The sequence below is a fragment of the Lissotriton helveticus genome, chromosome 9 (assembly GCF_964261635.1).
Source record: "Lissotriton helveticus chromosome 9, aLisHel1.1, whole genome shotgun sequence".
Classification (NCBI taxonomy): Eukaryota; Metazoa; Chordata; class Amphibia; order Caudata; family Salamandridae; genus Lissotriton; species Lissotriton helveticus.
In genome coordinates this window covers 1,138,780,474-1,138,806,429 of record NC_136070.1, presented here as the reverse complement: position 1 = coordinate 1,138,806,429, position 25,956 = coordinate 1,138,780,474, and the positions used below count along the sequence as shown (strand labels likewise).

Here is a 25,956-nt window from a genome sequence, read left to right as displayed (position 1 = left end):
CATTTCTGTGCAAAACCAGGCTTCCAATTACTGGATTGCATAAAGGGTGCTGAACGAAACATATTATTTTTAGTAATCTGGACAAATTGGCATATTAAATTACATCTGAATGCAGGTAATATGTATGCTGCGACACGGTAAAGGTTCCTGTAATAGTAAACTGCCCTGGTTGCGATAAGTTACATCTGGTCTTACATTCTTTACTCTCCTTTCTAACTCCAGTGGATGTACTGCGTCCCCCCCCCCCCCCCCCCGTAGAAATTGGTGAAGGCCACTGCTACCAGTGCCATCATAGGACATCACCAAACTCCAGTATGTGTCCCATCAGCCCCTATATGTAGTGTGCACCCACTCATTCTCCCAGGCCCAATCTGTGTATCCACACAATCTTTGCTTCCTCTCCTACAGACCCCCCATCCCCACACCAGCCAACATACACATTCCCTCCTAACCTGATGTGTATACTAAATGCCCTGTCCAGGTATCACACCAACTGCTACTTCTTTTCTTACAACATAACAAACCTAAGACTGAGCACATAGCGAAGTGAAGGACATGACCAGGAGGTGTTCCTGTAGTATGGAGGGGAGACAGTAGCAGTGATACCGGAGGTCCTCGGTTGCATCCCTTTTCCCCTTTTCTTAGCTGCTTTTTCAGCCTTTTCCATAACTGCTACCCCATTCTTTTTTTAGTTATCCCCTGAGATAGAGGGTGAACCCTAGTGGATTGATGGATAGTGAATGGGTTTAGGGAACTGGGCTGGACCATCCCAACCTTATGAATCACACCACTTGCTAATAAGGGAAAACTGTCCATGAACCACAAGCTGCAGTATGTGAGTTTGTGACCCTTGCTGAGTCCTGTTTCCTGATTGCTAGCAGATGGCAGCTAATGGGAAGCAGTAGCAGTGAGAAACAGTGAGTGTTGAATGGAGTATGAGGAGGTAACAAGGCACATTAGAAGGACGGAGGTGCATAGGAGGCACCGAAGGCACAGGGACGGGACCCTGATTAGGTCCTCTGACTTACAATGAATATCAAAAGTGCTGTTAAGTGGTAAAAGTGCCATAAAGTAAAAAGCATAATATTATTAAGATGCTGTCACGTGGCCGGTGGGAACATTGTTGTTTTTCAGAAACTTAACATGAGCACGTTGCAGCTTGCCTGCTGCTTTTGCGCACGTTACTACACATCTGTATTCGTGCAATATTTCAATTACTGCTTTCACGTGAGATTTCATCCCTGTGTTCACACTGCATGTTCCTGTGATTTTGACTGAACATTATGTCGAAGGTTGACAACAATGCCCCTTGTTATTTTGTTCTGACCAGACCTTAGCCCTTAGAAAAAACATACCGATGCAGCTATTGTTTCTACAACATACTTTGGGTTTTAGTAGGGTACACAAATTAGATGGTAGACACTTGGGGCCAGATGTAGGTGGCCAATTACCGGTCGGTAACGGCCAAATTCGGCCGTTACCGACCGGTAATTGGATTTTGAGATGTAGGGCATGCATTTACAGAATCGGTATTTTACCGATTCTGTATTTACCGATTCGGTAAAATTACCGAATCGGTAAATACAGACTCGGTAAAATACAGATTCTGTAAATGCAGATGTAGCTGGCACATGTCAGAGTGCCACAGGGCTTTAAGAATCGGTATTTAACCACCCAATCCAATTGGGTGGTAAAATACCGAATCCTGGTGTGCATGCACATGTGTGCATGCACACCTGTGCCATGTGACACACAGACATGCCCTTAGGGCATGTCTGTGTGCCACATGGCGCACATGCCTATTTTTGGGGTGCCAGAGGGTGTCAAAGTGACACCCCCCTGCACCCTTGCTAAAATCGGTATTCACCGATTCTGTAATTACATAATCGGTATTGCCCATCATGAATAATTCAGTGATGGGAAAACGTCCTCATAATAGAGATGATTTTCCATATTGGTTGGCAGAAAAAGTTTAGCAACTCGTAGCTGTTTTCTAACGTACTACTCCTGTGAAAAAAAAACAGGGTCCTTACAATGAGTTTACCTAGTGGCAGCCGCGGTTGGTAGTGGGAGTAGCTGCCGGGTGGTGACGTGGGGAGGGGCAGGGTGGGGGGTAGTAAACTATGGATTACGGAGGTTTACAGGTAATTAAACATATAAATAATTAAAACGAATTTCGTTGCGTGCACTGCATCCCAAAATGCGATGCAGTCCAACCAACAAAATTAGTTTTAATTCTTTATATGTTTACTTACCTGTAAACCTCCATAATCCATAGTTTACTACCCCCACCCTGCCCCTCCCCCCCATGTCACCACCCGACAGCTACTCCCACTACTGACTGCGGCAGCCTAGTGGTATTATTCCCGCTTTAGCTGATTGCACCACCTGGGGGACGGTGTTTGCTGCAGTGTACACACTGTGTCTTGGCAGTGCAACGTGCATTAAATAATCCCCAAGAAGATCTCTGGGTGGGCGGACCCCATACGAAATGCTATTCGCCATTAAAATGTTTGTGCCTGACCTTGATGGTTTAGATGTTGTGGCGGCTGCCGCAACCTTTGTCGTAGATAACCATTGTGCTGTGTTATAGGATCTACAAAAAGTTTGGGATTCACAAGCAAAAGCACATTTGGCCTCTTCCGCAGATCCAGGGGTGCTGATTCCTGTTTCGGGCTGGCTTTCTAAAGTTGGAGATCTGGTCCGAGAGAAAGTGGAGAACAAAAAAGAATTTGGTCTATTATACTGTGCACCAGTCCTTGGCTTGAAAGGCACCCGTACTGTGATCCTGCCTTCTTTGTCTGGTCGAATCGATACATTTCAATCGAACATGTCAAGCTACACCATATGCCAATACTAAATAGTATGCCTCCAAGTAATTCAAGCCGAGACCTTTCACTGAACCCAAAATCTTCAGCTTCCTCGACTATTCCCCGCGTAATGGAAGGGGAGCTGGAAACTTCAATTGATTTCTTGACTGTTTTACCTTCTACTTCTACCAATGAAGACATTGAGTCTGCATCTCCTTCAGTTGAGGACATAATTGCCCTTCCTGAGAGTACCATACAAGAACCATCTGATGCTGCGCAACCCCTGTTGTTTCAGCTGGGGGAGAGTGGTTATTAAATTGACCTTAACAGCTGTTCTTCTGACTTTTCTTCTTCATCCTCATCTGTGGCAACACTCCCTCCACTCACCGGTCTTTTTATTTCATGGTTCAAAAAGACTTACGTGGTCCCACCCTGGACATACGTGTGGATGGTACTTACACTGATAATCCTCTTCATGTGGATTGGGTTTTTTCTGCTCATCAATGGTCATTATGTGTCTGAACGCTTTGCTGTGAACTTTGTTGATGGAGTTCTGGCACCCCACACATCATCACATATAATAAAGAGATCAAGCCCTCATAAACATTTCGGCTTTTCCTGTTGTGGATGGCATAATTTGGGATAAAGTAGCTTATGATATCCATGACCCGAGTGAACTTTTGAACATTCCATACGTATTCCACGTTTCATTAAGAGTTGTGGTTCACCGGCCATACACTCAGACGACTGGGATGTTCAAGCTGTTCATTCGCTGTTTTATGATTTAAAATATTAAGCAGCTTTTGACGCTGAAGATTTGTATTTGAATTCGGCAAATTATGCAGATTTATTCTGTTATCAACATTATGGCTATAATTTTTTACACAAAACCAACACTCCGAGACCATTTTTTAATTTTACACAATGGGAACATTGTCTGACTCCTTTACAAGGAAGTTCATAGACTCAACTGAGTAAATTTACATATTTTTCTGGTTATAATCTTTCCTATCCACAATCCTACTTTTATAAATTAAAATGGCCGCCTCAATCTAAATTTATGTTGACACACACTAAATTGATTTAGTCCAACTCCTTCAGAACTGATCTATCCGCGAAGAGATATGAACTCTTGAAGGACACAATTAATTTAAAATCCATTTGGGGTACCAAAGATTGGCAGGTGCAGGGCACTGAAGCTTTGCATTGTACATGTCTGATACAGACACAAATGTTATTTTTAAATGCCACGGTGCAGCAAACTACTTGTTTTGGTTTAGCCACGGCCAAAAAACGTAATATTCCCTCCTTTCCCTCATTGGCTGTGTACGATACATGGGGTACACACCATTACCACAATTGATGACTTATGTTCCCAAATGGATCCATAAACTCTTCCGACATTGACCCCTTGGGATGGATATTGTGTCCAATGGGTTCTAATGCATGTCAACTGCGTTTTTTAAATACCACCAAAGGATTTACACAAAGTAGACCTGACCCACATTTCCCACATTCCCATTCAGTCGCCACATATTCAGTGGGTAATTGTGTCAACAATGGTTGGGGCACTTTACACTGTCGTCTGTGAAACAACACTTGTCCCTTTTGTTGAGTGAAGTTAATTTGGCTGATTTTATTTTAGGTCCAAATGCCCCTAGATCGAAACAATGTATTTGTTAAGCATACAATGAATTGTGGAAACTGTCACCAGATAGAGGCTGCGCCAAATTGACCAAGCTAATGTAGAAAAAGTATTTGAGGTAGTAGATAATAGCATTAATACACTGTCTTCCCGTACATATACTTTGGATAACATTGTGTCATCTGTCATTGATATTGTTCAACATGACGTGTCTTTTTTGTATCATGGTCAACATCAATTGCTTTCTGTAATGCAGTTTGCATGGACGTTGCAAACACTCAAAAATGAAAAAGTGCCTTGTGATTATTTGAATGCTTCAGCACTGTTTTTGCCGTTTAATTTGACTGATAAACAGAAATTAATGTCAATGAAAGATGCAACATGGACATTTTTACATATTAAATAATTAGAAAAGTTACCATTTTCCGTAGCAGAGACTGATTCAGCTGTATGGTTAATACATGGGTTTGTTCACTGCCCATCTAACTATTTCAGTTCACGGCCTGCAAGAAACACTTTCCAGTAGGGAGGTTTGAGCTCCTCAGCAGTACATTTATTCATGAATTGTGGTTGTTACCTTTCACATACAGATGTCAGCGCGCAGATAAGGAAGTATTCCTTACAGGAGAGGTATGCAATTCCACAGAGGCCTTTCCCTAGTCTGTAAAAAAGTTAAATTGCATGGCACCTGTAACATTTTGGTCCCTGATCCGGCTTGTTTTTTTTAAAAGGTACACCCGTCCCAGCTATTATTCCTGCACGAACTTTGCTTTCTAATGGCAGTCATCTTATTTTCAACAACCACTATTGCAGCAGATTACGGGCCTGCATCCCGTATATAGTAACGCTTTCACAACGAGTTACATGTTGTAGCAATGTCCTGTTTCGACCCCCGCATAGGATTTTAGATAATTTGCTTTAGCCTTCCATTCCAACTTTGAAAACAGATTTCGATAAACTAAGCCGACTCAAAGCGCTATTGTTTCAACAAGAAGTGGCTCTCACATCAGCGGAAGAGACCTTCGAATTGCAGGTGGCGATAACCGCAAGTGAGATACACTCGCTGCTAAACACGAATCTCCCACTCCATTTTGGAGAATGAATACACCAAATATTTCATGCGTCTGATACAGAGGGCCTTGTCCACTTTTTTAAACTTGTGGGATCCGGACTTGTTTCTTCCTTTCAGACTATTTTGGGAATAATACCAGCCTTTATCCATTCAAGTTTTTCCAGCACCTTCGGAAGGTTTCCCCTGCTGCTCCTGTTGGTTTGTGGCATGCTGGTTCTCCTATTATTGCTTCGCAATGGATGCTCGATTCATGGAGCTGCCAAACCAGGACCAACTGCGTCTGTACCGTGATCGCATGTGACAGCTTTTTGGTTCTATGCCGGTTACATCTTTTGCCATTGACTTTCTGTTATGCCTACTTCACCTGCATGCAACCTGGGTTTGACTGCCTCTGGTGCCCTTTTCAATGGGCCCTGGATATCTGCCTCTCCAATACCACACATGCTGCCCTGGTTTAGGATCTGCTATTGGGTCTGTTGAAGGCCCATGATCAGACATGTGTCGTGGGTAGGCGCCTGTTGTGTGATCCTCTGCTTGGACCAATGGCAGACTTGAGTACCTGGGCCAGTGTGCAGCACCTCACTGAACAGAGTTTCATCAAAGTTGTCGCAGGTTGCCGAGGCATGCTCCTAACAGCTTCTGATTATGAGGAGCATGTGTGCTCTTTTGATCTGCTCAAATGGATGGTATGCCTTTTTAATATGGAAGGAACAAACAACATTCTGGAGTACATAGCTTTCCACTTTTCCTGCTGCATTTTCGACTCCGAAGAGTACCTATAAACAGATTCATTAATATTTTTGAGTGCCCAATTGAAGAAATTTTCCAACCGACAATTTTAATTCGGCTTCATGACTGTCCTAATTGGAAAACCACTTATACGCTTTGCCTCTGCTTATTTTATGTTTTGTCCTAACTTAGAGCTAATGACCTGGCCAAGGGGAGGGTGTCACGTGGCTGGTGGGGACATTGTCGTTTTTCACTTACTTCAGCATGAACATCGTTGCAGCTTGCCTGCTGCTTTTGCGCATGTTACTACACTCTTTATTTTTGCAATATTTTAATGACTGCTTTCACATGAGAACTCATTGCTGTGTTCACAATCTGCATGTTCCTGGGATTTTGACTGAACATTATGTGAAAGATTGAACAACAACGCCCCTTTTATTTTGTTCTGGCCAGACCGTAACCCTTAGACAAAACATACCGATGGAGCTGTTGTTTGGACAACGTACTTTGGTTTTTAGTAGGGTACACGAATTACCTGGGAGACACTTAGAGAAGGACCTTTCCAGGGAGAAAAGTGAGGCAGCACCTGTGATGTAGATCTACCATATCTAGGGTGAGGTATGGGGTCAGTTGACAAAGCCCAGAGATCTTCTAATATATAATAATACTGCTTCTTTGCAAGGGGAGGGAAGATAGGCTCCACTGTCTTTTTACGATGACATCTCCCTTGATTATTTATGGACTAGCTGCTATGCTGACTATATTTGTATTATGCATTTTCCGGCATTTTCCTGCTTGTTGTGGCACATATACTGCATGTTAGGGCACATTAGTTCAAATAAATATTTTAAACCATTTAGTGACTATCTTGTGGATGAGTACAAGAGTGCGAGCGAAAGGGTGTGTCTTGTTGCTGCAATTCCTGAGAGATCTGGGAGTGTTGTGTTCCGGGGTGTCTAATCATTTGCTTCTCTGTGAGTAAGTAGGAGAGCAAGTGAGACACTTTAGCTAGTCGGTGCTGGGCTCAAGGTTACTACGCTGGTGGGATGACTCAGTCTCCATACACACCAAGGTCCTATAATCCTGCGCATAGTTCTGTTTTGAGGTTTATAAAAGGTGAGCATGATCACAGGATTTAGCTCCAAAGCCTCAACCTTGAGATAAAGGGGAAGAGGGTCCACAAACCAAATACGTGTCAAATGAAACAACCCTCGCAAACTACTCCACTTTTACTATCTTCATCATCTCTAACATCCAACACAGAGAAGCCTCTGTTCACTCTCACCAGCTAAAGAAATTTTGTCAGATTATAGCGTAAGGAATATATATCATAGTCTAATCAAATGGACAGTTGAGCTTCCTCAAATGTTAGATTACTACCCAGACAGAGCTTACCCCAGGTTTCTCAGGATGCATCCCCCATGCTGCAACTGACGAGGATTTACAATGGCTGATGAAGGCTCAAAAGCTGCAAATACAAACCTAAAAGAACTTCAAAAAAGACCTATTCAAGCCCAAACACTCATGTTATGTTGTTAGTAAGCTGGACTAAGCAGATTCTGTAGACTGCGCCACCTGTTGCCAATTACCATGCTACAAGTGTGCCATGTACATTTACAAGATCCATTTTTGAATGTGATCCAAAAAAAACACATATTCAAAGAGTCACTTTGCAAACAGCAAGACATGTGATGACTTAGTGGTGACTTCAAAATTAATGATCTAAAACAATGTGAAATATAAACGCTCATTGCCCCCTTATCAAAGATGTGAAGATTAAGAACCAAATTAATGATCATCTAATAGACTAATTACAAATATTTCTAGAGCGCGCACGTTTTGAAAATTGGGAAACCCTTTGCAGCAAATACTGTATTGGTTTACGACATGGGTGAGTTGGTTCTAGAGAAAAGATCTAACTTCAAAACATTAAAACGAGCCCACATCCATGAATGGGAAGTCAAGAAGTATGTATTATCACTGGATATCGCAAACAAGATGTACTTGATGCCCTACCAGTGAGAGGAAAAAGACATCCAAACTGAAACCGATTTTGCATGCCTGAATTGGCATGCCTGATTCTGCTCTGTTCCCATCATTGTGGTTCTAATTTAACTTAGGAATATGATAAATGTGTATAGCACAATCACTATCAAGAATCTCAGAATTCTCCGCCCACTTTTTGACCATGTTTTATTTAAATTCTTGATCGAACTTCCAGCCATTCCGCATGACAGGTTCTCATCTGTTATTTGCTGCTCACCACCTTTTCCATGAAAAGACTAAAATCTGCCCCTTTGCGACCGGTATTTTTGCATTTGCGATGCATCATCCCAAATGCAAAAATCGCAAATTGAGAATTCGCTAAATTGCGACTATTTGCATTTAAGGAATCTCAAATGGAGATTCCTTAAATGCAATGCATGAAAGTTTTAAAAATAGCGAATTCGCTAATAGGACACGCAAATTACCATGAAGTCACAATTAAGGAATTCTAAGAAATCGCTATTTTTTTTGTGATTTCTTGATGCATTCCATCTGGGGGTATCCCCCAGATGCATCAACAACCCATTTTGCAATTCCTTAATAGCAAAAAATACCGATTCGCTATTAAGAAATAGCAAAATGGAATGCATCAAGAAATCACAAAAAAAATAGCGATTTCTTAGAATTCCTTAATTGCGACTCGCAAATTGCGACTCGCAATTAAGGAATACCTCCCCATTCATTCCTACGGGCCTAGAGGCCCATAGGAATGAATGGGAAGACAATCTCAATTTGCGAATCGCAATTAGTGAGTCGCAAATTGAGAATGCGATTTCAAGGGTGCAGGGGTGTCCAAAGGACACCCTGTTGCACCCCTGAAATTGATCTGTGCACATATGTTGCGCACACACATGCCCTTAGGGCATGTGTGTGCGCAACATGAAACTTTAAAAAATGCACTTTAGTGCATTTTTCTAAGTTTTTGCAAATTACCGTAATTTGCGTGTCCTATTAGCGAATTCGCTATTTTTAAAACTTTCATGCATTGCATTTAAGGAATCTCAATTTGAGATTCCTTAAATGCAAATAATCGCAATTTAGCGAATTCTCAATTTGCGATTTTTGCATTTGGGATGATGCATCCCAAATGCAAAAATACCGGTCGCAAAGGGGCAGATTCTGAGAATCTGCCCCTTTGCTAGCGGATTTTTGTTTGATGCATCTGGGCCTAACAGGCCAAAATCTTTTTGAGAAAAAAGTGAAATCTGAAAGGTAGGTGGGAAAAGATCAAGAAAAGTGCAAGGCAGGCCTGACAACTGGTGGAATAAAGCTTGTGATGTTCCAGAAAAAGGTGGGTGTCCCCAGACATATTTACATATTATCTCCTTCCCCTCTCTTGGGCTGTTCTGAAGCAATCCCCAGACTTCTATTTCTTCAGATATTATTTATTATTCAGGTATCATTTTCAGAAATGGATAAGGGTATTTGGCAGACTTGTCTATTTCTCCTTGGTATAACTTAGAGAATCCTTGAATTACCCCTTGCTCTGCATTCATTCAATATTTGTTGATGCTTTATTAGCTTAACTATCATTTGCATGTTGCTGATGGGTGGCAATCTTACATTCAGGGTGTAGATATAGCAACAAGGCGATTTCGTAGGAGGCAGAAAAATACAGCTGGTTTTCAGCACTGTTAAATTCCCACCTGATCAACTGAAAGGTGAGGGGGCATCATGAAGAGCCAACTGTTAAAGCCCAATGGTAGGTGGGCAATATGGCTGTCAGAACCACTCCCAATTATCTAACTAACACAGGCCAATAAAAACACACACACACTCACCTTTATGGCACTGCCACAAAACGAATAATGCATGTACATAAGAACAAGTTACTTATCTTCTGTAACGCTTTTTCTGGTGGATACAATATCTGCCTGTGGATTCCTCACCTTTTGAATACCCCCTGCGCCAGCATTCCGAGGGAAATTCTTTCCTAGCTCTCCCCACGCCGGTGAGGATGTCACAATGTACTGGCTCCGAACGTGGCACCGCATGACGTCACAGGAGCCACAAAAGGACCTCGTCGGCGTGCTGACGTCAGTTCCACCCATTTTTTCCATGCCACCGAGGTAACCGGGTGGACCGACACATTTCCATAATATATACATAGCATACCAAATAGGTACAGATATGTAAAAACACAAATGCATAATCGATAAAAGCAAAGAGAAATTGCATGGGAAAAAACATTTCTCACTAATAAAATATAAACATAATTAAAACAAAACAGTTTTTGGAAGAGACAGGTAGACAACGGGGAGGCGGGTGGGACCGTGAGGAATCCACAGGCAGATATTGTATCCACCAGAAAAAGCGTTACCGAAGGTAAGTAACTTGTTCTTCTGATGGATACTTCTCTCCCGGAGGAGGGTGTCCCACCTGACTAAACCAAAAAATACTGTAAAACAGAGCGAGCAAAATGGCCATCCCTCCTAACCTCAGAATCCAAGCAGTAATGCTCTGCAAAGGTGTGGAGGGAGGCCCAAGTTGCTGCTTTACATATATCAAGAACAGAATCACCTCTAGCCAAAGCAGAAGAAGTAGACTTAGCTCTTGTAGAATGAGCTCTTATACCTTCTGGTGGGTTTTTCTTGGCCAGGCGTAGCAAATCTTGATGCACAAGATAATCCACCTGGAAAGCGTCCTCTTGTGCACTGTCTTGCCTTTCATTTTTCCAACCTAGCCCACAAAGAGCTGATCGTCCAGTCTTAGATCACTAGTCCGATCCAAATAAAAGCTGATAGCTCTTTTAGGGTCCAATCGATGCAGCCTCTCTCACTCCTTGGAAGGATGAGGGGGAGGATAAAAAGTGGGCATAGTAAAAGATTGTCCCATGTGAAAAGGGGTAACCACCTTGGGAAGGAAAGCAGCTCTGGTCCTTAGAACCAACTTATTCACATGAATGGTTAGGAAAGGAGATTTGAAGCTAAGAGCCTGAAGCTCACTTACCCTCCTAGCCTCGGTAATGGCTATTAAAAGAAAACCATCTTAAAAGTAAGAAGCCTCAACGGGCAAGAATGAAGAGGCTCAAATGGAGAACCCATTAGAAACATAAGGACTAAATTCAAATACCACTGTGGCATAATAACAGGAGTGGGGGGGGAACATATTTGTAAGGCCCTTAATGAACCTCATGACAATGGTAGACTTAAATAAGGATGGCTGATCCGGCAAACATATATGGCTGACAAAGCCGATAAATACACGAAATCAAGAGAGAGAGAGAGGACCAGAAAGCTAGTCCTTATCCCCGGGGTAATATGTAATTTAATCAAAAGGAGACTAGCTCATATTTATTTTAGATTTACACAAAAACAAGAAAAGACTCTAGTATGTTTCGTCATAGAGTGGGAACACCTGGTGAGTGTGTTCATAAAGCCCTCATCCACCAACCTAGTTGGTGGCATGCTTCATCATCGGGCCCACCCAGTAGCACCTAGCGTGCCCCGGGTGTGCTTCAACGCCTGATTACAGCGGAGCTGGTATTTTGCTGAGTGTGCAGTGAAGATAGTTAAGAAAGTGATGTTAAAACGGCTTGGCGGGGGTCCCAGTACCCGAGGGTAGGATTAGACTTTAATACCTGGGCCTCCATCAGCGGTTAAAAAATAAGTCTGGAGGATGTAAGAGGCGAGTTACGACCTCTCACATCCAATGGGTCAACATGTTTCAGCCAGTGCCTTATGTCTATGCTGGCTTTCTTCAGGACCTAAATAAAAGGGGGTGAGTGTGAGTAAGCTAATGGGAGTGTGGTATAGACTATGTGTCTACACGCCCTAAAGTGTATCTATGTGTGAGAGGGGGATTCCCTTCTCAAGACCACCTGTACACGTAACATTTATGGACAAAAGACAAAACATACAAAGAAAAATAGAGTCATTCGGATGTACAATGTTGTGCACATCTGATTGCCGTCACTATAGCGGATTCATGTGGGCTATAGGCGACTAAAGTGTAATGGTATTGGTGGTACCATTAAGGTGAGAATCGCACTTGTAACTCGAGGGTGAAGTGGTAAGAAAACGGGAATAACATTGTGCATATGTGTAGAGCGGCGCAAGAGGGCACTCTTACGCTAGTTTTTGCTCAGTCTGACCTCAAGGTTGGGAGGTGGCAAGGGCTTGACCCTAAGGGGACAAACGTTTTACCACTCTGATTAGGGAGACCTGTAGGGAAGAAAAGAGCGCTTACCAGGAGTCGGGGTGGTTGTTCCTCATACTTACAGCTTTTCTGGGTAGAGCCTGCTCTGGACCTGTAGTGCCTCCTTCGCATACCGGTGAAGAATGACCCTTTTTCCCGGGTCTTAAATAGTCCGGTTGATTGAATAACCAATTGCACCTGTAGGTTTTTGGGAGGCAATGGTAGAAAGACTCGGGTGTTCGAGTCATGGTGCCTGGGGAGAGAAATGGGACGTCCCCAGATTTGCATACAAGCGATGCAACAATCTCAAAGACCGCCTGGTCAGTACCCGCCCAAGACCACCACCCCAACCAGCCACTAACACCCTTCTGAATATATGGGGCCTCCCCAAGGTCACCGGACATTACCCTTGTAATGACTGTAGTGTGTGTCACCTCACCACTCATACCAAAACTCTGGACCTGGAGCCAAACAAGATGTGGACTCAACGTAGCCACACAAATTGTAACTCTCGTAACCTTATTTACCTCATCACTTGCGCATGTGGGCTCCGGTACATTGGAATGACCACACGAAAAATAAAAACAAGAATAACAGATCATCGAAGTACCATAAGATGTAAAAAGAACATAAGCAGAATGACCAACCACTTTATTACCCAATGTCACACACCCAATGACCTAACCTGGATGGTCATAGAGCAAGTCCCTGAAGGCACCGTGGACAATGACAATAAACTGCTGCACGCGGAACAACGGTGGATTTACTGCCTTTCCACAGCTACCCAGGGATTGAACGATGCCATCCCGTGGAATTCCTTGACCCATCACTGATTGACCCCCGTGTCTCAAACGAAATGACTGTGGTTTGTGTTGTTTTCCTCTTAACATACCAGTTCTATACACTGTTGCTTGTCCCAGAAAATAGTGTAAATTGCCCCATACCTTTTTAATTATCTTAACAGTATTATCAACGACATCCTCTGTGTCGCTTGATATATTTGGGACTGTAAGGACACCATAGTCCATCAGTAGCGCCCCGCACATGCGCGGCCGAGACACTTTTGCCCCGCACATGCGCAGACTATCCCCAGCCACACTGCGCATGCGCACATACCGGGCGCTAGCTCCGAGGCGGCTCTCCACTTGGGGAAACGCCCACACTAGTGCATGCTTACAAACGCGACTCAACGATAATGCGCACGTGCTCACATTGCGCCTAGACTCTCCCCAGGCACCATGACTCGAACACCCGAGTCTTTCTACCATTGCCTCCCAAAAACCTACAGGTGCAATTGGTTATTCAATCAACCGGACTATTTAAGACCCGGGAAAAAGGGTCATTCTTCACCAGTATGCGAAGGAGGCACTACAGGTCCAGAGCAGGCTCTACCCAGAAAAGCTGTAAGTATGAGGAACAACCACCACGACTCCTGGTAAGCGCTCTTTTCTCCCCTACAGGTCTCCCTAATCAGAGTGGTAAAACGTTTGTCCCCTTAGGGTCAAGCCCTTGCCACCTCCCAACCTTGAGGTCAGACTGAGCAAAAACTAGCGTAAGAGTGCCCTCTTGCGCCGCTCTACACATATGCACAATGTTATTCCCGTTTTCTTACCACTTCACCCTCGAGTTACAAGTGCGATTCTCACCTTAATTGTACCACCAATACCATTACACTTTAGTCGCCTATAGCCCACATGAATCCGCTATAGTGACGGCAATCAGATGTGCACAACATTGTACATCCGAATGACTCTATTTTTCTTTGTATGTTTTGTCTTTTGTCCATAAATGTTACGTGTACAGGTGGTCTTGAGAAGGGAATCCCCCTCTCACACATAGATACACTTTAGGGCGTGTAGACACATAGTCTATACCACACTCCCATTAGCTTACTCACACTCACCCCCTTTTATTTAGGTCCTGAAGAAAGCCAGCATAGACATAAGGCACTGGCTGAAACATGTTGACCCATTGGATGTGAGAGGTCGTAACTCGCCTCTTACATCCTCCAGCCTTATTTTTTAACCGCTGACGGAGGCCCAGGTATTAAAGTCTAATCCTACCCTCGGGTACTGGGACCCCCGCCAAGCCGTTTTAACATCACTTTCTTAACTATCTTCACTGCACACTCAGCAAAATACCAGCTCCGCTGTAATCAGGCGTTGAAGCACACCCGGGGCACGCTAGGTGCTACAGGGTGGGCCCGATGATGAAGCATGCCACCAACTAGGTTGGTGGGTGAGGGCTTTATGAACACACTCACCAGGTGTTCCCACTCTATGACGAAACATACTAGAGTCTTTTCTTGTTTTTGTGTAAATCTAAAATAAATATGAGCTAGTCTCCTTTTGATTAAATTACAAAGCCGATAAATAACCTTTGACAGTAGCTACAGCACATCCTTGCTGTGCCAAAGAAAGTGAGAACTCCAAAATGCTGGACAAACGGGCCTCAAGAGGATCAATGTCTCTCTCTCCACACCACTTTACAAATCTGGACCAACAGGAAGAGTAAACAGACTCAGTGGAGTGTCGCCTGGATGATAAAATAACATCCACTATATGTGGCGGGAGAGAGAAGGAACTCAGGCGTCCCCGTTCAAACTCCAGGCATGAAGGTGCAGGCTCTGGAGGTGGGGGTGAAAACCTGCTCCTGCGACTATGAGAGGAGGTCTGCCCTGCGAGGGAGATGGAGCGGAGGGTGCGATGAGAGGTGAAATAGGTCTGTGTACCACACCCTTCTTGGCCAATCCGGGGCGATCAATATAACTTGCGCCCGGTATTGGCGAATCTTCATCAGAACCAGAGGAATCAAGGGTATGGGGGGAAATGCGTAAAGGAGTTGAGAGCTCCAATCTATCTGAAACGCGCCCCCCAACGCTCCCCACATCGGAAGCTGGAGGCTGCAGAACAACGGACAGTGCGCGTTCTCCTGAGTGGCAAACAGGTCTAACCGAGGAGACACCCACATCTGGAAGATGCGATGGACCACCTCTGGATGAAGCCGCCACTCGTGATTGGTCGAGTAACGCCGACTGAGACTGTCCGCACAAACATTTAGCACCCTAGCCAGATGATTTGCAAAGACACAAATCCGTTGGCCCTGAGCCCACGACCAGAGTCGCAGAGCCTCTCGGCAGAGACAAAACAACCCTACACCTCCCTGTTTGTTGATGTACCACTTCGCTGTAGTATTGTCCGTTAGGATCTGAACCGACTGACCGCGAAGGGAAGGGAGGAAAGCCTTCAGTGCCAAACGTATCGCCCGCAATTCCAACAGGTTGATATGAAGAAACCTTTCCGCTGGAGACTAAAGACCTTTGACCTCCAGATCCCCCAGATGAGCACCCACCCTAGAGTGGAGTCATCCGTGATCACTGTGGCCACCGGCAGGGGAGACTGAAAGGGCTTTCCTTGCGACAGGTTGCCCTGAACACTCCACCAAGACAGCTCCACTGCAGTTTCTCTGGAGATTCTGATCTTCTCCCTGAGATCTCCATTGCACTGATACCACTGCCTGCAGAGGCACCACTGGGGTGCCCCGATATGCCAGCGTGCATGGTTGACCAAAAGAATACAGGAAGCAAACAGACAGAGCAGGTGAAGAACCTTCAGGACTGCAACAACTGCTCTAACATGAAATAAAGGAATCATTTCCTGTATGTCGAGAATCCTCTGCGGAGGGGGGTATGCTCGACACACAGAAGTGTCCAGTATCGCCCCTATGAACAGGCTGCGCTGAGAAGGCACCAGGTGAGATTTGGGTACATTTATCGAGAAACCCAGTTTGAACAACAGCTGAGTTGTTACTTGCAAGTGGCGCAAAACCAACTCTGAAGACTCCGCTTTGAGCAGCCAGTCGTCCTGATAGGGAAAAACAGGCACCCCTAACCTTCTGAGATGAGCTGCTACCACTGCCATCGTCTTTGTAAAGACTCGAGGTGCGGAAGTAAGACCAAACGGAAGGACCACAAACTGGTAGTGTTGCGACCCTACCGTGAACCGGAGATACTTCCGAAGTGACTTCAGGATGGGAAGATGAAAATACGCATCCTATAGATTGATGGACACCATCCAGTTGTCCTGTTGCAGTGCAAGAAGAACCTGAGCTAAGGTCAACATTTTGAACACCTCCTGCCTAAGGTAAATGTTCAAAATCCTAAGGTCCAAGATTGGACTCAAACGACCATCTTTTTTGGGTATCAGGAAATACCGGGAGTAGCAACCCTGACCCAGTTCCTGCTCCGGAACCACCTCTATCGCACCCTTTTGAAGCAAAGCAAGAACCTCCTGCTGTAAAAGCAGTAAGTGGTCCTCTGAGCACCCACCCTGGCGATGAGGGTAAGGAGGAGGAACTCCAAAAAGGGGAGGGCGTATCCATTCTCTACAAGATTCAAGACCCAACGATCGGAAGTGATCAGTCTCCAATCTTGTAGAAAGTAGGACACACGACTTCCAACCGGACCAACATGTTCTAAGATGGGGGATCTAGAACTGCTTTCCTGTGGAACCAACGGTGGCAGGAGGAGGAGGAGGAGGAAGAGGATGGTTGACGATTCGCTCCCCTGAGGCCTCTTTTATTCCTTCCCCTGTACGATTTATACAAGGGATTTTGTTGCTGGCTCTGCGGAGACTGTTGTCGGCCACGAAAGGAAGCAGATCTCTCAAAGCCTTGATATCTTTTGTAGCCATAGCCTCTGGGCTGCACCTGAAGGCCTGGAGATCTTACAGTAGCCCTGCTGTCATGGTAGGGAATGCACCTGAAGACTGCTTCGAACAAGAAGCCTCGACAACTTGGCATCAGGCGTCGGGGCAGAGACGACAAGAACGCCGGATCATTAGGTGCAGGCCTGTACCTCCTTGAGATCGATCTAGATACAGCCGGAGCAGACAAAGGTTTCTGCCAAACCTCCAGAATTGGTTCTGTTAATGCTTCTGTAAAAGGAAGCAGAGGCTCAGAAGTTGAAGATGGATTAATCAAAACCTCTGTTAGAATGTTAGACTTCATCTCCGCAATAGGAAGTTTAAGACCCAACAAATCAGTGGCCTTCCTTATCACTAGATGGTAAGGTGCAATGTCTTGAACAATATCCCCACTTGCAGAAGGCAGGTTATACTCAGGGGAAGTATCAAGGCCACTAGCTTCTGAAGGCTTTCAAACTCATCTACGGAGTCCACAATTTCACCTCCCTCCTGATCCTGTAAATACTCCTCCTCCTCGAATAATCTTTGTGCCTCTCTCCTGGAGCGATACTTAGGCAACGACGTCGGTGGAGCCACACGCGGCGCCGGAGAAGACAACAACGGCGTCGATGGAGGAGCCTCAGCTTCGTTCCTCGACGTAGATCCAACTCGAGGCGACACCGAATCAGCTGCAGAAGGAGTCCGGAGAGCCGGAGTTGACGGCATAAAGGGCATGAAAGGAGTCTGGGGATAGTTTATGGGAAACACCCAGGTTAAAAGCCAAAGGACCCACAGGGCCCGAAGGCACGCCGGATGGAGTCGAGGCTCTGGCAAACATGCCAAACATACCATTTAGAAAATGCTACGAATCAGCCCAAGGAGCAGGAAAAGGAGCATAAGGATCTGTACGTTCCTGAAGGGGAGTCACCTGAGGCCGAACAGGAGCCTGTAGAGTCGGGGACGGCGCCCGCACAGGTGAAGACTCACGGACTGGAGAAGACTCACCAGGAGCCGGTGAAGTCACTAGAGCCAGAGAATCTTCATGTTGAGAAGAAACATCTGAAGATGGCGACGCCAGTTTTGGAGATGGTACTGGTGTCGCTTCAGGAGAAGGAGAAGGATGATGAAGTCCTTCTTTCGAGATCATTCAGCTGGCGTCGGCAACCTCGACATCGTCTTCGACCTTGGAACTCTTGACTTCGAAGAACGATGGTGCGAGGTATGTATCTTCTTGGACTTCTTAGGTTTCTTCGACCTCGAAGTGTGTGAAGACGAAGACTTCGCCCTCTTCCTACCTCTCTTCTCCTTATTGGCTTGGGCCATGAACAACTTAGGGTTCATCTTCCTACAACTTCGGCACTCCTCGACGTCGTGGTATGAAGAAAGGCACCAAAGGCAGTCGTTGTGCGGGTCCGTAATAGACATGTGCCCGCCACATTCTCTACAAGGTTTGAAACATGTTTTCCTTGAAGTAGCCATATCTGAAAGAAACAGATACAAAGATACAACATTTTTCTCTCTATGAAAATGGAGAGCCCTAGAAAATCTGTTAGCGTTGACAGCGCGGATAAAAGGGAACTGACGTCAGCACGCTGACGAGGTCCTTTTGTGGCTCCAGTGACGTCACGTGGTGCCGCGTGCAGAGCCAGTCCATTGTGACGTCCTCATCGGCGTGGGGAGAGCTAGGAAAGAATTTCCTGTGGAATACTGGCGCAGGGGGGTATTCAAAAGGTGAGGAATCCACAGGCAGAAGTATCCATCAGAACAATAGTTACTGCCAGCATTCAAAGCACTGATATTGGCAGAGCCAGTTTATCCATTCCAATGTAGCCAAGTGCATGAAGCTGCCCAGCAAGCAATCTCAACAATGTGGTCAGATCCCAAATTGCCTTTAACTAAAAGATAAAGGCTCAAAAAGTGACCTACAGCTAGAACGAAGTGTTAGCACTACATACACACAATTGAATTATATGTTCAGTTTCTTGGTTAAAGTCTAAGTATTCTAATGCTCTGAACTAACCAAAGATGTTATAGCATGTTTGGTACATTGAATTGTTACACCTTAAATAGCTGGTATGCCCCTTTCTCTTATCTGTCTTAAGCCGATTCAATGAGATTCTTACAACTACTTATCTTAACCCCTGGATCAGAATAAAAACCTCTGATCTCTTGAAGTCCTAAGGGTACTTAATGGTCCCCCAATCACCATCGGCTAAGGGGAAAAAACCCCTGTGATAGGGCAGAGCAACTCTACATTAAAAGCCACTTGCAGGGTAACAGTTGATGTGTTAGAGATGTCAGGTGTTTACAAAGTGTTGTATCTTGGTAAAACCTGAAGAGATTTCAACGTTGTGCACTAAATTATTAAATGAAGATACTTGGATTTGAAGCATCTCATGGACAGAACTTTCCCTATATTCAGAATTGTTAAAATGTGTGCTGCACAATAAGTAACATTGTTATTGGTAAGCACCCACCCTCATTGAAGGCTTTGAGTTGCAAAAACATAATTTGCTTTCTTGCTTTCTTCACAGAGGTACAGTCCTGGTTTTTCTACCACAATCTTGCAGAGAAAATGAGAAACTATTGAGGCTATAATGTTTTTAAAAAAAAGGAATAAGCATTTTAAGAGGTTTTTAATTATTCCTTTTTGTATAGAAGAAACTCTGGCACATTTGAGGGTGGTCATGTGACATATGAAAATGTATCACTTATCAAAGAATCAATAAGATCCCTATAGTTTAGTGTATCAACTTTTAAACTAGTGATACATGAAAATTGTATATAAAGCGTAAATACATTTCTTAAGTGTTTCTTTCCATTAGCTCCTGACAGTATTCAGGTCTTTAGGTTACTTACCAACGCCTAGAGTTGCCAACAATCACACCATTGTCGATGGAAAAGTTATCAGTTGGTAACCCAGCAATGTTCCAAGCTCTGATCTTTATTGGATCTCCAAGAGTCTTACTGAGAGAATAATCCTCTGAACCAGGGATGTGCTTGCTCTAAAAGAAACACATTATTTTTTAAATTATTGCACAAAATATTATGTGGGAAGAAAGCACAAACTTGTTCGACCAATATCCATTTGTTTCTGCACTATGTTTCCATGAAGTGTTGGAAAAATCAGCATACCTTGCACAAATGACTCCAATCCTTGGTACATTCCTGTCGAAAACCAGCAGTGAAAGCACCAAGGTACGCGATCACTCCCGCTGATATAAGAACATCGCCTGTCAAGTTATCATATGTGTGTTGAAGATCATCTGCAGCCTTTGACCATCTATGGTAAAAATGAAATGGTGTTACTTCACAGAGTCAAGGGACTACTTATTATTCACGACAAAGATCAAGGGGTTAAATTACCAACTCTTCAGGTCTTGTGTGCCACTGAAAAAATCCTAACACCTGATTAGTCTGGTATGTAATTAAATGTGCATAGTGAGGTTGCACTCTTCAAAGACACTCACTGAATATACTGCATCACTCCTCAAATCCTGGTTAGCCAGATGATTTGCACTGGACATGTTACTGGCAGAATCTGTTCAATCTACAGCATCAGGGGTAGGGCAGTTGAAGGTGAGCTTTGGAAGACAGGGTCTGTTAGAATGTGACTTCAAAAAGGGTTTGGCATGTATGTGTTTTGAAGTCAACAATTTTCATTGCTTATCATGTTAGAAACACACTCATGATGTAGGTTTTTTAGATAAATACATAAATATCTATGATGGAACATTAAAAAAATTGGTTCCAGATGCAGTGCACATTTCGGAATACAGTGCACAATTTTAACAATTAGTACCACGTGAGAAAACTGTTATCAGTCACAATATCTATGAAAAAAATCCACACAATGACATGAACTAAAAATAGTTAACATTAGACATAAATAGTAATAACACTATCCAATTATGGAACCATTTTATATGTCAGGAACTCATTCTAGAAGGTTCAAAGTTACACAAAGTGTCGGGCATCCTAAAGGGCTTACAAACTTAAAAAATCAAACCATTTACTACAGGTTATATTATGGCTGATCTAGAAACACAAATAAATATACTATGGTTTAAGTGAAAATAATAGCCAATTTAAACATAGACAAAGTTTGTACATACATGGAATTAGCCAGGGTGGACCCAGTGCAGACCGGGACTGTGTACGCGGTTAGAAAAATAGTCATCACTGTATACACAGAAAAGAAACACAGAGCAGTGATTCTACTGCCACCCTGTTTGTGTGCAATGCATAAGAGGGGAGCAAATGGTTCCTAAAAGGGTAGATTCAGTCTTTGACTATGCATAAAATAAAAGATGGTGTTCTTCAATTGATGAAAAAAGTAATAAGAAAAACAGGGGCACATTTCTGTCCACCCTCAGAAGACCAGTAGTCTTTGTGGCTTTTCAGAATGAGGACTAACAATAGGTGCTGATTAAACTATAAATACTCTCATAACATGAATGAGAATGAGTAAACAACAATAGGTGCTGATTAAAGAACAAGTTACTTACCTTCGGTAACGCTTTTTCTGGTAGATACAATATCTGACTGTGGATTCCTCACTTTGTGAATATCCCCCTGCATCAGCAACATTCGGAAATTCTTTTCGTAGCTTCGCGCCGACGTGGACTCGGACGTCATAGAGGCACGGCATCGCTCGCGACTCCGCTGACGTCACCGACGCCTATAATAGGCCCACGTCGGCGTGATGACATCAGTTCCGCCCTTTTTTCCGTGCCTTCGAGGCACACGGACGGACCAATGAAAGTAGACATATACACAGTATAAGCAGTACAAATATCAAGGTAACACACACAGTGTGAAGCAAATGCAATAAAACATTTGAAATAAACAACTCCTTGACAATAAAATAAATACATAATAGAAACTCTGGCATAGAAGAGTGGACAACGGGGAGGCGGGCGGGTCAGTGAGGAATCCACAGGCAGATACTGTATCTACCAGAAAAAGCGTTACCGAAGGTAAGTAACTTGTTCTTCTGATAGATACATCTGCCTTGTGGATTCCTCACCTTGTGAATAGAGTCCCACAGCAGTCCCCACTCCCGGAGGAGGGTGTCCACTCTGCTACACCAGGAAATCTTGGAGGACAGAACGTGCGAAGTGGCCGTCCCTCCTCACCTCGGTATCTAAGCAGTAATGCTTCGCGAAAGTGTGGAGGGAGGCCCAAGTCGCGGCTCTGCAAATGTCCTCAACAGGTACACCTCTAGACAATGCAGAAGTAGCAGACCTTGCTCTGGTAGAATGAGCTCTTATACCCTCAGGAGGGTCCTTACCCGCCAGGGAGTAGCAAATCTTGATGCACAGGATTATCCACCTGGAAAGTGTGCGCTTGTGCACCGATCTGCCCTTCCGACAGGCAGCAAAACCAACAAACAGCTGGTCGTCAATCCGGAAGTCTTAAGTTCTATCCAGATAAAAAGACACCGCCCTCTTAGGGTCCAAACGGTGCAGTCTCTCTTCCTCCTTAGAAGGGTGAGGGGGAGGAAAGAAGGTAGGAAGGGTAATGGATTGTCCTAGATGGAAGGGAGTTACCACCTTAGGCAGAAAAGCAGCCCTGGTCCTAAGTTCAGCAGGTCAGGAATGGGGGCTTAGAACTAAGAGCTTGAAGCTCACTCACCCTCCTTGCCGAGGTGATTGCTACTAAGAAGACCGTTTTGAAAGACAAAAGCCTCATGGGACACTTGTGTAAGGGTTCGAAGGGAAAACACATCAAGAAAGTTAAGACAAGATTTAAGTCCCATTGAGGCACGATAAATGGAGAAGGAGGGAACTTATTTGTGAGGCCCTTCAGAAACCTCAAAACCACTGGAGATTTAAAAAGAGAAGGCTGGTCCGGCAAGCAGAGAAATGCAGATAACGCCGAAAGGTAACCTTTGACAGTGGCAACAGCAAATCCTTGCTGTGCCAAAGAGAGAACAAACTGCAAAATATCAGACAGATGAGCCCTCAAAGGGTCAACAGCCTTCTCCCTACACCAAACAACAAATTTAGACCATCTGTACGAATAGATGGACTTGGTGGAGTCACGCCTGGCCGAAAGAATGACATCCACCACATCGTGAGGGAGAGAAAAAGAGTTCAGGTTGCCCCGTTCAATCTCCAGGCATGAAGGTGTAATGTCTGGAGGTGGGGGTGTAGAACCTGCCCCTCCATCTGAGAGAGGAGATCTACCCTGAGAGGGAGACGGAGCGGCGGGTGAGAGGAGAGGTGGAGTAGGTCCGTGTACCACACCCTTCTTGGCCAATCCGGGGCGACCAATATGACTTGGGCCAGGTCTTGGCAAATCTTCCTCAGAACCCGAGGAATCAAGGGTATGGGGGGAAATACTGGAGACTGCAGAATGACGGTCAGTGAGCATTCTTGTGAGTGGCGAACAGGTCGACCCGAGGAGTCCCCCACATCTGAAAGATGTCGTGAACAACCTCCGGGTGAAGCCTCCACTCGTGATCGGCAGAGAACTGCCGACTGAGAACGTCTGCACGAACGTTCAGAACTCCGGCCAGATGATTTGCCATCAGACAAATCTGATGGTCCTGAACCCAGGACCAGAGACGCAGAGCCTCTCTGCAGAGACACTGCGACCCTACCCCTCCCTGCTTGTTGATGTACCACATCGCGGTCATGTTGTCTGTCAGGACTTGAACCGACTGACCGCGAAGGGAAGGGAGGAAGGCCTTGAGCGCCAAACGTATCGCCCGTAACTCTAGAAGGTTGATATGAAGCAACCTTTCCTCTGGAGACCAAAGACCTTTGACCTCCAGATCCCGCAGATGAGCACCCCACCCTAGAGTGGATGCATCCGTTATCACTGTGGCCACCGATGGAGGCAGCTGGAAAGGCTTTCCCTGAGAAAGATTGCTTTCCACACTCCACCAGGACAGATCCGCCGCAGTTTCTCTGGAGATCCTCACTGACTCCCTGAGATCTCCGTTGTGCTGATACCACTGCCTGCGGAGGCACCACTGGAGTGCCCTCATGTGCCAGCGTGCATGGTTGACCAACAGAATGCAAGAAGCCATCAGACCAAGCAGACGAAGGACCTTCAGGACTGGAACAACCGCTCCATTGAAAAATAAAGGAATCATTTCCTGTATGTCGCGAATCCTTTGAGGTGGAGGGAATGCACGACATACAGTAGTGTCCAGTACCGCACCTATGAACAGGTTGCGCTGGGAGGGCACCAGGTGAGACTTGGGTACATTTATCGAAAAACCCAACCTGTGTAACAACTGAGTTGTCTCTTGCAAATGAATGAGCACCTTCTCTGGTGACTCTGCTTTGATGAGCCAGTCGTCCAGATACGGAAATACAGGAATTCCCGACCTTCTGAGATGTGCCGCCACCACTGCCATCACCTTGGTGAAAACTCGAGGCGCAGTAGTAAGTCCAAAAGGAAGGACCGCAAACTGGTAGTGTTGCGAACCCACCGTAAAACGGAGATACTTCCTGTGCGACTTCAGGATAGGGATGTGAAAATAAGCATCCTGCAAGTCGATCGACACCATCCAGTCTTCTTCCAACAGCGCTTGAAGAACCTGCGCAAGAGTGAGCATCTTGAACTTTTCTTGTTTCAGATACAAGTTCAAGATCCTGAGATCCAGGATTGGCCGAAGCCTGCCATCCTTCTTGGGGATCAGAAAATACCGGGAGTAGCATCCCTGACCCCTCTCCTGCTCCGGAACCACCTCTAACGCACCCTTTATGAACAACGCCAGGACTTCTTCCTGCAGGAGAAGCAGGTGGTCCTCCGAACAATAACCTTGGCAAGGAGGGTAATTGGGAGGGAACTCCTGGAAAGGAAGTGCATACCCATTTTCTACGAGATTGAGAACCCAAAGATCTGATGTAACCGATTCCCAATCCCTTAGAAAATGAGTAAGCCGACCCCCTACCGGACCCGCATGATCCGGAATGGCGGATCTAGGGCTGCTTTGCTGTTGTAGGTGAGGGGTGGGTATTAGAGGAGGAAGTAGAGGAGGAAGAGGCCTGACGTCCACGTCCACGACCCCTCTGTCTACCTCTGTAAGACTTGTACAGAGGGTTCTGTTGCTGCTGCTGCTGCTGGCCTTGTTTGAAAGGACGAAAGGAGGACCTGCCAAAGCCCCTGAACTTCCTGGTGGCTAAGCCTTTCGCTTGCAGGCCCAAAGACCTAGCCGTCGCCCGGCTATCTTTGAACCTCTCTAAAGCTGCATCCGCTTTCTTCCCAAAGATGCCAACTCCGTCAAAAGGCAAATCCATAAGAGTAGCCTGTACGTCAGCGGAAAACTCTGAGGACTTTAGCCAAGCAGCTCTTCTGGTAGCCACTGAAGAACCCATCACTCTAGCCACAGAGTCCGCCGTGTCCATGCCACTCTGAATAACTTGGCGGGCTGCAGCTTGAGTGTCCAAAACAACCTCATTAAAGTTTTTCCTGTCTTCTTCTGGAAGTTTGGCAGATAATTGTTTGACCGAGTCCATTAAGGCATGTACATATCTGCCAAGCAAACAAGTAGCATTTGTTGATTTTAAGGCCATGCTACCTGAGGAGAAGACCTTCTTAGCGGCCTGATCCAACTTTTTGGAGTCTTTATCTCCAGGAACTTGAGGAAAGGAGCCAGCTGATCTATTAGCACAAGCAGCCTGAACTACCAGACTCTCTGGCGAAGGGTGAGATGACAAGAACTCAGGATCCCCAGGAGCCACCCTATAACGTCTCGCCACCGATCTAGATACTGCAGGTGCAGACAAAGGCTTTTTCCAAACTTCCAGAATTGGTTCGGTCAGAGCTTCAGTAAAAGGTAGAGTAGGATCAATGATAGAAGAAGGGGAATGTAAG

General features: G+C 45.1%; 1 protein-coding gene across 1 annotated transcript in view; it reads right to left on the bottom strand.

The window, feature by feature from the left end:
- DNAH12 (dynein axonemal heavy chain 12) overlaps positions 1–25,956 on the bottom strand; it is a 1,534,490-nt gene that overhangs the window by 539,143 nt on the left and 969,391 nt on the right. The window contains exons 54-55 of the mRNA XM_078661571.1: positions 20,257–20,404; positions 19,981–20,126 (exon numbers count right to left, since the gene is read on the bottom strand). Of these exons, the coding sequence (XP_078517697.1) occupies positions 19,981–20,126; positions 20,257–20,404 (294 nt within the window). The remainder of the gene's footprint in view (positions 1–19,980; positions 20,127–20,256; positions 20,405–25,956) is intronic.